Source organism: Mytilus trossulus, chromosome 1 (assembly GCF_036588685.1).
Source record: "Mytilus trossulus isolate FHL-02 chromosome 1, PNRI_Mtr1.1.1.hap1, whole genome shotgun sequence".
NCBI lineage: Eukaryota > Metazoa > Mollusca > Bivalvia > Mytilida > Mytilidae > Mytilus > Mytilus trossulus.
The window spans coordinates 93,758,432-93,775,161 of record NC_086373.1 but is presented as its reverse complement, the minus strand read 5'-3'; the positions used below and the strand labels follow the sequence as shown (position 1 = coordinate 93,775,161).

Sequence of the window (16,730 nt, the reverse complement as noted above, 5' to 3'; positions counted from 1 at the left end):
CGCCGTTAGATATTTTTTCACGATCATTTCTCTCGATAAACCGAATGACACCCGTGGTAACGATATCCCTGGTATGATAATTTACCAGTTATACATAGGTTGCGTTCGTTAAAATCAAAAACGTCACAACAGACACGGGCATAGCGAACACGTTGTGCAATATAAACACCGTAAGATGGTGCCAAAGGAACATCACCATCTAAAAATGGAAAATTAACAAAAGGGAACGAAAAATCGTAAATCGTCTCTTTTGTCGTAAATTTTAGTGTGGAGTTTCCCGTTTAAAACCGAAATATCTAAATCCAGGAAAGGACAGTTATTACCGAATAAATTTGATTTATTTAAAGTAAGTCCCTTAGGGTAAATTTCAGCAGTATATTGAGAAAATTCTTGATTATTTAACGAAAAATATCATCAAGATAATGGTAAGTGTTGTTGAATTTATCAATTAAATGCAATTTCGACGGGTCTTGACTGAGTTTAGTCATAAACTGTGATTCGTAACAGTACAAAACAAGTCTGCTATTAAAGGGGCACAATTAGTGCCCATGGGGATATCTACAGCCTGTCGATAAACTTTGTTGCCGAAACGTACATAAATATTATCAAGGAGAAAATTAACAGCTTCAATCATCTCATCACACCTCCAGTAAGTATATCTAGCATATTTACCTTTCTCATTAGAGAAGAAGGCTTTAAATGAGTTGCAGCAAATATATCTATATTCAGCTTTACCAAACGACTATTTGATTAAATAGAAAAACCTTTGTTTAATAAGATAGTGTGGAAGTGTAGTGTAAAGAGTAGAAAACTCAAAACTATTAACAGAATCAAAAGGACCATCAAAAGCACGTAATTTATCTAAGACATCAAAAGAATTTTTTACATCAAAAAATGGTTTATACCACTATGTTCACTTATACTTCACTCCTTCTATTTGAGCAGTCAAAATGCGTTGATATGTATATTTCTATATTTCTATGTCATATACAGTTAATCCGATATCACTTTTCCTCATAAATATTTTGAAAAATAGAAGTTGTCGAAATAATATTTATATAATCATTCACACGACCTCTTCAACCTGTTCTTGTTTTCAATGCATATAACGATCCGTGGAATGACTCAGACTTGTTTATTTTGCAATTATTGGAAAAACATATTTCCTTTGTTAATAATTTTTGTTCGCAACCTATAAATCATTATGATTTATGCTTATTGCTGGTATTTTTAAGTACATACTCAAACAATTTCGTTCACCATCGAGTGTGGGTTTCAACAGGTAAATGTACATTTCATTTTGTTGTATGTTTCTCCGAGAGCATGATATGAGGGCCTTTTAAAGGGCATTTACCCCATATTTAAATCAAATAAATAACCTTAACGCATTAAACAACAATTGAAAATGTTTTTTTTTATATTGCATTATAAAGACAATAATAGTGCATTGACTTGACATCTCAACGATATAAGGATTCGGCCCGAAACGGGTTAATAGCTCGACACAGCCTCGCATTTCCCCGTTTCTAAGCCTCATCCTTATATCGTTGATATTTCAAGTTAATGCACTATTATTGTCTGTATATTTTATTACAATAGTTTATGATAAGCTGTTTAATACTGGTTAATAGTAGTTAATGAACTAGTTGAGAGCACTGAACGATTAGTTGTAGAACACTTTACAGCAGTTTTCAGTCAGTATGTAGCTAATGGTAATATCTTTGGTTAGCTTTCTTGTTAGCTGAACCGTGAAGTCATTGTTAGGTAAGGTATACAACCCTCCTTTTAAAGTAGTTTAGTCCTACAGAGAGATAGATTGGTTATCTGTTTGGCTAGTCTACTATTAAAGGAGGGTAGTTTACCTAACCTAAGTTAACAATGACTTCACGGTTCAGCTCACAAGCAAGCTAACCAAAAATATTACCATTAGCTACATACTGACTGAAATTTGCTGTAATACTAGAGGCCGAGATGAAACGATATTTAAATGTTTTTTGTGTAGTTTACATTTTAAAACTCTTGTGAACGATTAAGAAAATATATATTCAATATGGTCATTCCGTTGTAAGAGAAAAATACACTAAGATATTTGTACTAATCTTACTATTTGCACTCATGAGTATTCATCTATAATGGAGTGTGATAGAGTTTTTTTTAATAATCATACCTTCAGTCTTTTGAGTATTAAAATTCACAAGCCATTTCTTGAATTCTTGAGATCAAAAGAGTGGTAGGCGAAAAGATATAAGTCTGAAATCTTGAAACCAATGGGGCCCTTATATGACAGTCACTGCATGCCAGAGCCTAAGTCTTCTTTATCTTTCACATTATTTTATTGCTTGTATACATATGGAATCATTGGTATGACTGCCTTTACCATTTTTCCACTTATCATGCCATAATTAGCATGTGATCAATTTAACATTTGATACATTCAAATGGTATTTAAAAATGTGATCTATCGATGTCTAATATTTGTTATGTTCTGACAATCCTTGAATTTCAAAGCACTGTGTTTTGTTAGTTTACGTCACAATTAAATCATACAATCAACTATTGAAAGAAATTATGCATAATTCTAACGTTACCAGTACTAATCGGATCCATCTCCTAAGAATTCAAATATGCTATTATCGTACCAATTTAAACCAAAGATTCCCCATTTGTACTTTGAATGAAATGTATATGAAACAAAATACAGGCACTGAAATTTACACTGCAATCAATCCTCCTACTGAGGTTATACGATCAATTCCATTTATCCTTATAATCACCAATAACATGCGCCAATGACACGTAATTATGGACAAGTACATGCAATTAACATGCCAGATAAATAAAATACCGCAAATCTACACTAATTTTCATTCAGAAACTTATTCCTATAGGATAATTCCATAAAATGAACATGAAATATAATTTAGAGCATTGAAATGGATATTTTTCTCCACGTACCATGTTACAACAACTGTGATAGAATTACGCGTCAGTTAACAGGACTTGCAAGAAGGAAATAGAAACATAACCCATGTTATAAAGACCAATTCATTATTGCAAACCGGAATTAAGTATAAGTTTTAATAGTACAAGTCGTCCTGGAAACAATAAAAGTTAAACGTCTAAGTAAAACCTTAGTTCAGTGTACTTTTGTCAGTTGTCGGTGCCATATAGTTTTACCCTTGTCCGTCATTCCGAAATTCCGTCATTCCGTCATTCCGTAACAAACCATTATACGGAGTTTTTTTCTAAACCCCTTCTGATATTGATAAATTTTTGAAAATCACAGTTATACGATCTTTTTCGAAATGCTTTCAGACATTGGGCTGAATGTTGGTATGTGAGCTAACCATGATGAGTTATAGATCAAGTATAATCTTCATTCTGCATGACTTATTTTTTCCAAAAGTAAGGGTTAGCAATTTTGAAAATTGTTGAAAATCAGTTATTCAGACTCTTTCTCTATACGCCTCCAGATTTTTATATGTGAGACTACCATCATGTTTGTGTCCACATGTGTTATTGAAATTGTACATTTTCCAACATTATGAGACGGGGCCATACGTGTCGCTTTGACACATCTAGTTTTTTTACTATTTTTTTTTCTATGAAAATTGCGCAAAAGCAAAGCGTTAAATGTGCACGTAATTGTTTTTCGTTTAATGGATCCAATTACTAGTACTAGTGATATAGTTTTGTTAAAAATATCGTTTTGAGTTTATAAAGAATAGCTTGTTATTGTTTTATTGAGTAAAAACTGCTTAAATCAATATCAAACATCTACATTTTAAAGCTTTAAAGTTTAAGCAAGGATTTGTTTATTATGTCGCTATACACATCCTTGGTGCATGTGTTATATTTCCTATTTTGTAAATTCGGAATTTCAAAATATATCTATAACATCTAGCCTGTGTTATATTTTCTATTTTGTAAATTTTGAATTTCCAAAATAGGAAATATAACACATGTTTAGGTTAATTCGCCTTGAACCAAACAGCATCAGACTGCACCCACGATTGAAATGTGTATACTCTTATTGATAGATGTACGAATGAGAATACTTATAATGTCCTTCATTTAAAAAGGTATATTAATAAGCTCAATAGATTCCGTGACACATTACCTCAATTTGTCTCTCCTTGTCATAATAAAACTTCTATATGATGTATTTGATTTTGAATTTTATATACCGTACTGTTTTGTCTCATCAATGTTTAAAGTCTACCTAGTTATTCTTGAACCATTATTGTTCTCATCAAATGTAAATTGAACCCCGATTTGGTTAATAAATCTATTTGATCATTATATGTTTTTGTTTGTAAAGTACAGACATATCTTGTATTTGATGTCTTTGGTCAAAGCAAGGTAACATTTTGGTCTTGTAAATTTTCTCTACATTGTGTATTTTCCCCGCGCAAAATGAATACAGATAAAACTTCTGTAAGAGATGAGCCGCATTTGAAAACACGACTAATCGAGGTTAATTCATAGAAAATATTCACAATAAATATACGTGTTTCCTAGATATTTGCAAACATATAGATAAATAATGAACTTGATGAACGAATATTACCTGACATTTTTTATACTCCCTCGCTTTATCCTACGATTTTCGTTGTTACTCGAGATATGATTTACTGAAATGCTATAGTCTTGATTTATCATAAGAAAAAAGATTCATAAAGACGCCAAAGAACAAAATATCTTGAAATTTCCAATATATTTCTCCAACGCAATGTGCGTGCATAATAGTTCTCTCGGTCAAATTTGTTAACTGGACATACCTTATAATTAAAGAGGCGCTTGAAAAGATAATTATTCCTGGATATAAAGAGAAGGATTTTCTTATACATTGTTCACAATTCATCAGAATTTGACAAATGGATAATCTCTTATTTAATCAAATATGGAGAAAATTTCAATAATTAATAATTGGCGATGGCATCTGACCATTGCGAGAACTTGACGTAGTCTTGTGGGGGTGTAATTGTACTTATACAAAGAAATTAACAATCATATTTGGATATCATTTCTGGAAAAATTACAGCAAAACTTATTTGGTAAGTTGTTTATCATTTATATGTTTAAAACTGAAGAATAACTAGTTATGTGTTACACGCAGAGAATATTAGTTTAGCATTTTAATAATCATAGTATTCACCAATAATCACCATACAGATAAATTTCTTCAGAAAATAAAAATTCTTCAATACTGATAATCTGAAATTATTAATTGGTAAGTAAAAAAATGTATTTTTTTGTATTTAAGGAGGCTCGAGGGTTAAAAAAATCAGTAAAAATTGAAAACCTACAAATTTTATTTATAATCCTATTAGTTGTTACTTTATGATATGGTACAAAAATCAACCCTAAAACATCAATTGTTTTTGGCCCCAGTTGACTTTTAAAATGTTTATATCATTGAAAAAACTCCAAATTATCTCCCGTTGGTGAAAAAACCCCACATTTTTATTGCATTAAAATTGAAATAAATTTTTTAACTCATCGGTGACCTATACTCTTTATTATTTTTTTTCAAATGAACTGTACTGAAACAAAACTTTAGTAAAATTAAAGCGATTTCTGTAATTTAGTTCTTTTTTTATTTCGATTTTACCTTTTTTTTCTCCTATAAGTTCAACAGAAAAAAGTACCTTAACAAAATGCATGAATCTTTGGAAGGCAGATTGTGAGCTTTAATGAACGGTAAACCCATATTTTTATTTAATTTTCCCTTTAAGTATAGGATAAAGTTTATTTATAGAAAAAAACCCAGCGGAATCCTATATTTAAAAAAATTGATTTAGACCCGCGAGCCCCCTTAAAGAATAAAAACACAGTTTTCTCTATATTTTGTATCTCACATTTTTCGTAATCTTAAAATCCTATACATTCATGTAACTGCTTTATAAAAATGAATTTAGTGTATTAACGCAACCTGCTTGTAGTATTAATTAGTGTTGTTGAAGTTGGTGACAAAATTGTGTGTACGTTATCAAATATTATTTCAGAAAAACAAAATGATGCAAAAACAACTATATTCAAAAGTCACCTAACAATTTAATATAAATAAGCCGTATCTAATTCGTTATCACGATATACTTGTTTGTGTAATAACTTTGACTCTACCTTTTGTTCTTTTAGATTTATTAGCTCTTCGAATTTTTATATTGGTTTTGGATTTGCAAATAATTTGGCCTCGATCGTCACTCCAGAGACGGTTATTGGTTCAGTAAATGCTTTTTCATGAGGTTCAATCGAGATACAAAAAGGACACCGAAAAAAAACAACGTTTGAAGTCAGGTTTATTCAAAATAGTTGCAAACTTAGTTTTAATGAATTCACATAATTCCAATGTTTATCTGAAAACCCGACTTTAAATATGGATAACTTCTGATACTGATGATTATTCAAAACATAAAGATTCCAAATAAAATCATAATGTATCATTATAATTCCGTCGGTCAGTGGTGTAGTAAGTTTGTATGCATTGAAGCTGGTTTATCATTAATGGATTTTGCTCTGACATGGTTTTCTTATTGTCGAATTCTTTACTGACCAAATATTTCACTGTGGCATAGAACTGAGGTAACCATGAATTTAGCTACTAGTGCCTAAGCTAATGAGATATCCGCATTTGGTGGCATACTCAAGACGCGAACAAAGTGAAACAATGATCGATTTGGTAGGTAGTTTGTCTAAAAGGAACACTGATGTTGGGTATGGTAAAAAGAGACGACAAAAAAAGGTTTAATGCTAGGGTTCTTTAACGTGCAAAGCGTGCATTTTTCTGTGGACATACAAGGTGATTCGATTTGTTATATGTCTAAATTACGAAAAAAAAATACATACATTTTTTGATTGAGTTAAGCACTTCCAAGTGATATTCTACAGTGTGTCTTTCTATGTTGTGATGTTACACTATTGTTTCAGATAAGGGAGAAGATTTGGTACCATTAAAACGTGTAATCGCGCTGCAACTGTTGATGTTCAGTAGTTGTCGTTTGTTTATGTGGTTCATAAGTGTTTCTCGTTTCTCGTTTTTATATAGGTAAGACGGGTTTTCCCGCTTGAATGTTTTCTCACTAGTCATTTTTTGGGGCCCTTTATAGCTTGCTGTTCGGTGTGAGCCATTGCTCCGTTTTGTCGACCATAACCTGACCTATAATGGTTTACTTTCATACATTGTGACTTTGATGGAGAGTTGTCTCATTGACACTCATACCACATCTTCCTATATCTATGTAAGCAAGGACGTATAACAATAACTAATATACGTCCTTAATTTAAGTTATCGAAACCCGCTCAAAGTTGGTCATTCTACTATTATATCCTGGAGTATTCCAGATGAACACGTTTAGGTACTCAAGTCACCATTATCGATGTCTACATACGCGAATGTTCAGAAAAGAGGTTTGCGTTGCATTATGCTATAACACTCTTTTGAAATATAAGAATTTAATTAAATGCATGCGTAGAATACATATAAGCTGCTATAAGGTTATAATATACAATAACATGTCAAATTCTTCTTTATAAATTTTACAATAGATAATGGTATAATAAATTGAAAACACAAAGATGCATCATGTTCATGTGTATAGGAGTTTATACAACTCATAGACCTATTAACCTTGAAGAAAAGATAACTTTTTTCATGATAAATAACATATAGGAATCCCGAGTACCAAATTGAGTATTCAGTCTCACAAGATAAAACAAGAATGTGTCCACAGTACACGGATGCCCCACTCGCACTATCATTTACTATGTTTACTGGACCGTGAAATTGGAATAAATTCTCTAATTTGGCATTAAAATTAGAATGATCTTATCAAAGGGAACATGTATACTAAGTTTCAATTTAATTGGACTTCAACTTCATCAAAAACTACCTTGACCAAAAACTTTAACCTAAAGTGTAACAGACGGACGAACGAACAGACGGATGGACGGACGGGCAGACGGTACGACAGACGGACGGACGAACGAACGGACGCACAGACCAGAAAACATAATGCCCCTCTACTATCGTAGGTGGGGCATAAAAAGCTAGAAACTTTCATTTATAGACCTTCCAACCCTCGTATAACCAATCTATCAGCGTCATATTGTCCAGTTCAGCTTTTAAAAAAAGTGGCTTATTTTACCAAATAGAATTCATAAAAAAATAATAATCGCGTGAAATAACTGGCTTTATGGTATAATACAATGTCTACCAAAGATATTTGGTATCATTTCAATCAAGATTTTAAAAGACCACCTTGGGTTATTAAATCGTGAGAACGATAAAAATACCAAGTAGTAATCATATTTAAGAATGTATTCCACGAGGGTATCACCAGTCCGAATATGACAAAAGTGCTGACATGAATTATCATTGAAAGGTCATATTCAAAAATTAACTGTTTATGAAACTTTTCAATTTTTGGAATACTAAGGCTTTTCTATCTCAGGAATAGATTACTTTAGCTGTATTTGGCAAAACTGTTAGGAATTTTGGTCCTCAATGCTCTTCAACTTCGTACTTTATTTGGCTTTTTTTTTTAAACTTTTTTGGATTCGAGCGTCACTGATGAGTAGACGAAACGCACGTCGGCGTAAATACAAATAATGATCCTGGTATCTATGATGAGTTTATTTCCGCTTCTCTGTTTCAAAATAGCAAGCGTTTTAAATAAGACTGTCATGAATTGATATAATATGAATAAAGGACTAGTACTAAAAAAGGAGGAAAAAAGGGTTCGTGTGTTTGTTTTTCAGATAAGCCACTAAAATTTTGGCGAAAATGATTCTCTCTAGATTTTTCATACATTTAGCAGTGGCACCTTTTTTTCCTTATAAACACTATGAAAACTATGAAATTTTATTAGATGTTCAATTAGACCTATGACCTTTTAAACTATATGTAATACAATTAAAGTATTAAAGAAAAGTAGGGGTTAAGAATATTGTAATACTAATTTAAAACGAAATTATTTCCTATCGGAAATCGAAATAAGTGTTATTTAACAACATGAATTCGTTGTGTCATCTCATATCCTTCATTGTTCTCGTTTATTTTTCCTTTTATATATTTGAAAAAAGTAATTTTGCAATAATTATTGTATTTATCATAATTTGGATTCATGTTTGTTTACGATCATTCATTGAATAGTATTCTTTAATGCACCTAAAAGCAATACTATAACCTGAACCTAATAACCAGTAAATGGGTCTTGATGGATTTCAGGTATACTATAGAGCGGGGGTGTACATTTAAAAGAATTAAAAGTTACCCTACATTTTAAGGACGTTTTTGAATTCAGTTAAAATGTTTTAAACAGCGGGATAGACCCGTTTTAATGGAAACACATAACAGATCATTTTGGTTAAGTAAGTCTATTATATATGTCTTTATAAACCAAAGTCATTTCAACGATAACTTTGTAATTGATGTTTCAAACATTGTAATTCAGAGCGTACTATATAGTGTGGGCGCCTGTTATTCATTCAAGACCGTATGCTGGTCTATGTAGATTTATTGTTGGACAACTTAAGTCCTTTTGGATACTATCTAATGATATTCTTATCATTGAGACACTTTTACGGCGAATTCAATCAATTCTTAATCCAATTCTTTATTAACCAAATGTTTTACAACATATAGGTACATGTATAATTAATATATACTAAATATTTAATGATAGATTACAAAAATATACGACCATTACAAAACAGACAGAAGTATTAAATACACAAAAAAAAATTGCATATTAAAATATAAATTCCAATTCTAATATGACGTGCTTCTTTCGCTTTGTGAACAAACCCATGCTCTAAATCCAATAAAATGTGTTTGCGCATGCATATATTGACTTCTTCAGAATAAGGAATTTTATCAAATTATTTTTCCTTAACTTTAAAACACTTTCAAACTCTTAAATGGTGCACATGATGTTACTAATTCATTTATTATGACTGTTATGTGTTGCATTTCAAAATTGACATATTTTACCTAGATACGACAACCGTTCATGCTGGCTGTTCAAACTCCTTAATCTGAATATCAAAGTACCAGCCGGTTGCTTCTTTATAATCAAACTAGATGTTCCAGGAGCATGTGTCGTTCACATGACATTTTTATTCACAATTGATGCAGGAAACAATGCAACCGTTATACTTTTGCTCTTGTTTCAGAGAAAAAAGTCAAAAACTGCATTTTCCCTTTATGTTTTATTTTTTTGCCATGTCGGTAATGTTGGTTGGCAGGTAGGGTCATCGGACACACTTTTAAAAACTAAATACCCTTATGCTTATTTGTGACCAAGTTTATTTAAAATTGTAAATCAATTGTTTCAAGACTTGTAAAAGATTAAAAAAATTTACGAAAATTTGTAAAATTTGACTTTGCCAATAACTCCTTATGAGGTCAATTGACAATTTTGATCATGTTGACTTATTTGTAGATCTTACTTTGCTGAACATTTCTGTTGTTTACAGTTTATCTTTATCTATAATAAAATTCAAATAACAACCAAAAACTGCAAAATTTCATTAAAATAACCAATTCAGCGACAGCAACCCAACAACAAAAAAATTCAGGACAGATAGATCTTGACCCGCTGAACAACTTTTACCCCATGTCTGATTTCCTCTAAATGCTTCGGTTTCAGAGATATAAGTCAAATCTACATTTTACCCCTATGTTCTATTTTTAGCCATGGCGGCCATCTTGGTTGGTTGGTCGGGTCATCGAAAACATTTTTTAAACTAGATATCACAATGATGAGTGTGGCCAAGTCACTATCGCTCGGGCAAAAATAATCATGAATATAATGCCTACCCATGTTAAAACTACAATAAAGTATAGCTTGCATCAAGTATTTCTTAAATAGAAAATGTATGTAACAAATGAATTACAAATCAACTGATTGAAAACAGACATTTCTGAGCTTAAGCGCTCTAAATATGTATTTTCATAAGTTGCACAAGTCTTTTACATTAGTGGTGCTTAATAATTGTCAGCAAGTTGGCGTTTATATCTTTTTAAATACTAATGCTCATTGAAAACATGTGAAAAGATATATTTCAATGAGAGACGTTAAGGTATTAAGTAGCACACACAAATTAAATAATCAAAAAGGTACTTATTAGGAACACATACATCGAACATACATTGTTTTTACCGAGAAAACAGTTACTAAACAATATAACATAAACACTGTGTCTAAAAATAATTTCAACAATAAGAGTCAAAGCATTTTTAGGTATGCTTATTTCTATGACCTTATCACCATGGAAAATGAAACACAATATGAATGGAATAAAAACAAGCAACGGATAGGACAATCAAATTAATGACATTAATGGATATCTTGGAATGAAGAGTACATTTCAAATTTTTTAAATGTCACGTTAAGAAAAGAAGAAAACCAAAATAATATTAATCATTTTTTAGAATAGAAGAAACATACGTCGTTAGTTTCTATCATAACTTTGCGAGAAATGTCTCGTTTTCTGACTTTTGAACAAAAAGATAAAATATAAATGATTAATAAAAAACACAGATATTATTATGAAACTATCGATATCTCTTGACACCAATAAGAAAACACGTGTTGACTTGCCTTGATGCTGTCCGTTTTCGTTCAGCAAACAAATGCAATAGTTTGTGTAATATAAAAGACCTTGGCAGTCCGACGTTAATTAAGAAATAATTCATGGGGGCTTGAATATATCGTTATTTTACCACGGGTTGGCCCTTTATGACAAAAATTTTACCCTGAGCGATAGCGAGGGGTAAAATATCGGCATAAAGGGACAACCCGTGGTAAAATCTAGATATATTCAAGCCCCCATGAATTATTTCGATTCTAATAGGACAAATACGGCTACTTTTTTGGATCGAAGCGCCCTAGGTGGAGGGCATTATTTGCCGTTCCCATAAATTCACGCACTTTTAGATTGGCGTAATTAAAGGAACGGAGCAAACAGAATAAGTGACATGCTCAAACTATTCACAAAACTTATAAAGATAGATTTCGATGAATTTTAATGATAACTTACTTATATGCCTTCTATGTATATAAAAAAAATGGGCTTATACCACATTTTTGCATCGTTTGTTTACGTTTCCTTGTTGTGATGATTTTCGGTATCAAAAGCGTGTATTTTCCCGTAAAATGCTTAAATTATAACGTCATCATTCTATGACGTCGGGTACTTCATTCATTAAAAAAACATATGACGTGGGAGTACGATCGGAACAGCCAATGCAATATATTCATATTTTACCACGGGTATGTACTCAAAGCGTTTGAAGGACGTCATGTTAGAATCCATAGTATACATTAACAGGGAGTTGAATGACCTCTATAAATCAATGTACGAGAAACTTGACAAAACAGATGCAAAATAATAACTACGCATTTTTTTCTCTCTCAAATTCTTATAATTTTTGGAAAGCCAAACAATGTCCACTTTTTAAATGCAACCAAGGAAATACTCCGAGCCTCATTCCCAAGTTCTAAAATACTCCGAGCCTCATTCCCAAGTTCTAAACATTTTGTTAATACCCAATACTTTCGAAGAAAATCGTCGCTGTACATCTCACTCGCTTAAAATAAACGATATATGGGGAAAAAACAACATCTACCACATATATCGAGCTAACTTTGATGATAACTGTAATTCTTTTATGTACGGTTTTTACCTCGTTTTTTTGCCAAAATAATTGAAACAAAGACTAAATTTTCCTTGAAAAATTATACATTATTTACTAAATCGTTACATTTTGTTTACACGTATTTCTGATTTACTATGACTTGATGATCTTCAATGGAGGATATGGCTTGAGATTTTCATACTTTGACGTCAAGCAAGTATCATATCAATATGCTTATCCGATTATACTATTAATTGTTGACATAGTTTTATATCAGGAAATATAAATCGTTAATCAAACCAGTAAGAAGCTTGATCTTTCATTCAGAATTCACAATTTTTTAAGCGCATGTAGGAGTCCGATGACAAAAACTAGGTATCAAATCCAAATATATCGGACAATTTTATGAAAATTAATAAAAAAAAAAGAAAGAAAAACAACCATAAATTAATGACAAAACTTTTCTTCCATCGGACAATAGCGTAAAATAAAAATGAAAATCCTGCACAAATAGAACTGAAAGTTTAAAATAGTTGACAATTAACTTTTACTGAAAAGTATCGCCGGCTTAAATGGTTACAACTTAATAAGAAAATCGTCGCAATAAATGATCATAAATCACAATATGTATTTGAGCTTAACTTAAACGTGTAACACGCAATTAATGTACTCAAAAGTCTCGCCTGCTTAAATGGTTACAATTTAATAAGAAAATCGTCTCAATAAATTATAATATGTATTTGAGCTTAACTTAAAAGTATAACATGTACCAAGTAAACCTTCCCTGTAATCAATGAACAATGAAATCGAGGTACAGATGACCATAGACAGACAGACTGCCACTGATTTTATAAATCACACATATCACTGATATAATTCCACAGGCACTTGTCTCAGAAAAGAATTTTCCTATCCTATATAATATATTAAGGTATATAAAAAAAAAAATTCTGAGACAAGTGCCTGTGTATAATTCCGAGAAACTGATTTCAGTACGGAAACTTGCCGTTAATAAATGCCTTATAGAAATCAAGTCAAATAGGAAGCTTTTTTTCTGAGACAAGTGCCTGTGTATAATTCTTAAATAAATAATTCCAAGAAACAGATTTCAGTACGGAGACTTGCCGTTAATTAATGCCTCATAGAAATCAAGTCAAATAGGATTTTTTTTCTGAGACAAGTGCCTGTGTATAATTCTTAAATATATAATTCCGAGAAACTGATAAAAAAGGACGGATACAAACCATTAATAAATGCCTTATAATAGAAATCAAGTCAAACATGAAACTTTTTCTGAGACAAGTGTCTGTGTATTATTCTTAAATATATAATTCCGAGAAACTGATTTCAGTACGGATACTTACCGTTGATAAATGCCTTATAGAAAGTAAGACAGGGATATGTGAGTCAAGCATTCGCACCTTACACCTAGCAATATATTAATAGTTAGCCTATTTCTTGAAGAACATACAGAATGACCAAAATTGAGTACTGAACAATGAATTGAGTCACGTGACAAATTGCAAATATCTAAAATAATTGGAAGATTACTTAATGCTAACTATTCAATTTTTAGGAAACGAATGCCTGGAACACCTTTTAAAGAAAATTCAAGCTTCTCGAAGACCAAAATTAGTGTCTGTCAACTACGCTGCTGTATAGCCAATGTATTTTTTTTCTGTAAATTGTGTAGTTCAATTTTGTTGAAATTTTTAAACCTTTGCCAACAGGTCAAAAGTTAATATCTTGTTAATATTATTTGAAAATCAAACGAGCCAAAAATGATGTTAAAGTGTTGTGTACCCCCTTTAAAAAAATCTGAAATGCTGTAAAACCGCGCTTTACGTTTCGAGTGGAAGACACTCAATTCAATGGTTAATATAATGTTCTGTTCAATGTCACTTTGAATAGTCTAAAACAGGTCAAATATTTGTTTAACTATCCATACTTTCATACAGTGAAATAATTATACAATTAGTTTATGTCGTCATTTAGAATCTTACCAACTAGTTATTAAAATCAATTGTGATAAAGGTCATGCAGAGGTCTTTTAGGTTCAAATTGATCAAAACAAGACGAAATGCCAGCATAGTTCTAACCACGTTTAACGTATTATATCTTTTCTATTGAAGGGAGATGAACAACCACAGATAACTCTCATGCCGTGGACAAAAGGATGTTGACATTGCTTGACATCACAATTGTATTCTTGAAATTCATCTTCCTTTTAAGTATAGCATCCCCTATGCATATACACGAAATCAACAACAAATCAACGTATAAACTATTTAAAAGGCTTCAGTACGAATTTTCCCAACAGATATCTTTACGACTTTTGCTTTCAACGTACGATTCAATTCATGTGCATCCAAATCATAAAGAACCGTCATTTAGTACTGTTGTACGATATCAGAATACGTTTCCTGGTAGAACAGAGACTTCGACACTTGTTCAACCATCTTATACTTTAGAGAAAAGACACCCGAGATATTTTCATAGAATATTTATACATGGTCGAGACGATCGACAGCCGGTTCCGACGACAGACCTGAGAGAATATCCTTATTATAATATTGTTCGTCTTTCAGTAGGATGTACAGGGACGCTTATTTCTCCTTCCTTCGTTCTAACTGCTGCACACTGTGTTCATGATGGAAAGAAATTCAAGGAAAACATAAATCTGTTAAAAGTGGAAATCTTGCATCGAATTAATTACAGAATTCATTATGTGAATGAAATAATTGTTCCTAATACTTGGCTTGATGCCAGAAATGATCCACCTACGTTTCAATCCGCCTACGATTATGCAGTTATAAAATTACAAAAGCCTGTTACAGGGCGAACCTCTTTTACTCCCTTGTATGTTCCTGGACCAATAATTTCTGATGAAATATATTTTCTTGGATATTCATGGTATACTTATCTACAGTTGTGGAAATCTGAATGTTCAGGTTGGGGGAGTAGAGTGTGGTATCATGGTAATATCTTAGTCAGCCATTGTGATACCGTTGTAGGTAATTCGGGTGCTTCGGTATATTTAGAAGACAGGAGAACAAATCATAGGAGACTTATTGGCGTTTTGTCTAGTTCTTCTAAAACTGCAGGCAATAATGTTAGTTCACAAGTGACTCTGACTTCACTCTTGACGGCAAACAAACTCAATGAAATTTGCTCAATTATTTCACCGGAAGGAGAAACCCATGGAGTTTGTACCCCACAAACAAATGATAAAGATCCGATATACACTAGACTTCCGTTATATGGATGAAAATAATAATTCGGTTTTATTCAGGGATTCTCAATGCAAGTTTTATATAGTATCCTGTTTAACAAACGTGTTGATCCTCACTGTTCACCGTGTAAGTGTAATGTTGGGTAATGGAAGGCATGAATAAATTATCCACTGGTCTGTTTAAACGTGTTGATCCTCACTGTTCACCGTGTAAGTGTAATGTTGGGTAATGGAAGGCATGAATAAATTATCCACTGGTCTGCTTAAACGTGTTGATCCTCACTGTTCACCGTGTAAGTGTAATGTTGGGTAATGGAAGGCATGAATAAATTATCCACTGGTCTGTTTAAATGTGTTGATCCTCACTGTTCACCGTGTAAGTGTAATGTTGGGTAATGGAAGGCATGAATAAATTATCCACTGGTCTGTTTAAACGTGTTGATCCTCGCTGTTCACCGTGTAAGTGTGATGTTGGGTAATGGAAGGCATGAATAAATTATCCACTGGTCTGTTTAAACGTGTTGATCCTCACTGTTCACCGTGTAAGTGTAATGTTGGGTAATGGAAGGCATGAATAAATTATCCACTGGTCTGTTTAAACGTGTTGATCCTCACTGTTCACCGTGTAAGTGTAATGTTGGGTAATGGAAGGCATGAATAAATTATCCACTGGTCTGTTTAAACGTGTTGATCCTCACTGTTCACCGTGTAAGTGTAATGTTGGGTAATGGAAGGCATGAATAAATTATCCACTGGTCTGTTTAAACGTGTTGATCCTCACTGTTCACCGTGTAAGTGTAATGTTGGGTAATGGAAGGCATGAATAAATTATCCACTGGTCTGTTTAAATGTGTT

At 32.2% G+C, this 16,730-nt stretch overlaps 1 protein-coding gene across 2 annotated transcripts; it reads left to right on the top strand.

Moving 5' to 3' along the window:
- The first annotated feature begins 4,946 nt into the window (after positions 1-4,946).
- On the top strand, positions 4,947-16,054 carry LOC134711242 (serine protease 23-like). 2 transcript variants are annotated; one of them, XM_063571740.1, is made up of 2 exons: positions 4,947-5,057; positions 14,776-16,054. In XM_063571740.1, the coding sequence occupies exon 2, from the start codon at positions 14,820-14,822 to the stop codon at positions 15,909-15,911; it is 1,092 nt and encodes a 363-aa protein (XP_063427810.1). In that variant the 5' UTR covers positions 4,947-5,057; positions 14,776-14,819; the 3' UTR covers positions 15,912-16,054. The 2 variants fall into 2 exon arrangements, with proteins under 2 accessions (XP_063427810.1, XP_063427817.1); XM_063571747.1 differs by lacking the exon at positions 4,947-5,057 and adding an exon at positions 11,961-12,278.
- The last annotated feature ends 676 nt before the right edge of the window (positions 16,055-16,730 follow it).

Bases quoted from the DNA above. Each gene is read 5' to 3' on its own strand.
- LOC134711242 (XM_063571740.1), top strand. From the start codon at position 14,820: ATGTTGACATTGCTTGACATCACAATTGTATTCTTGAAATTCATCTTC.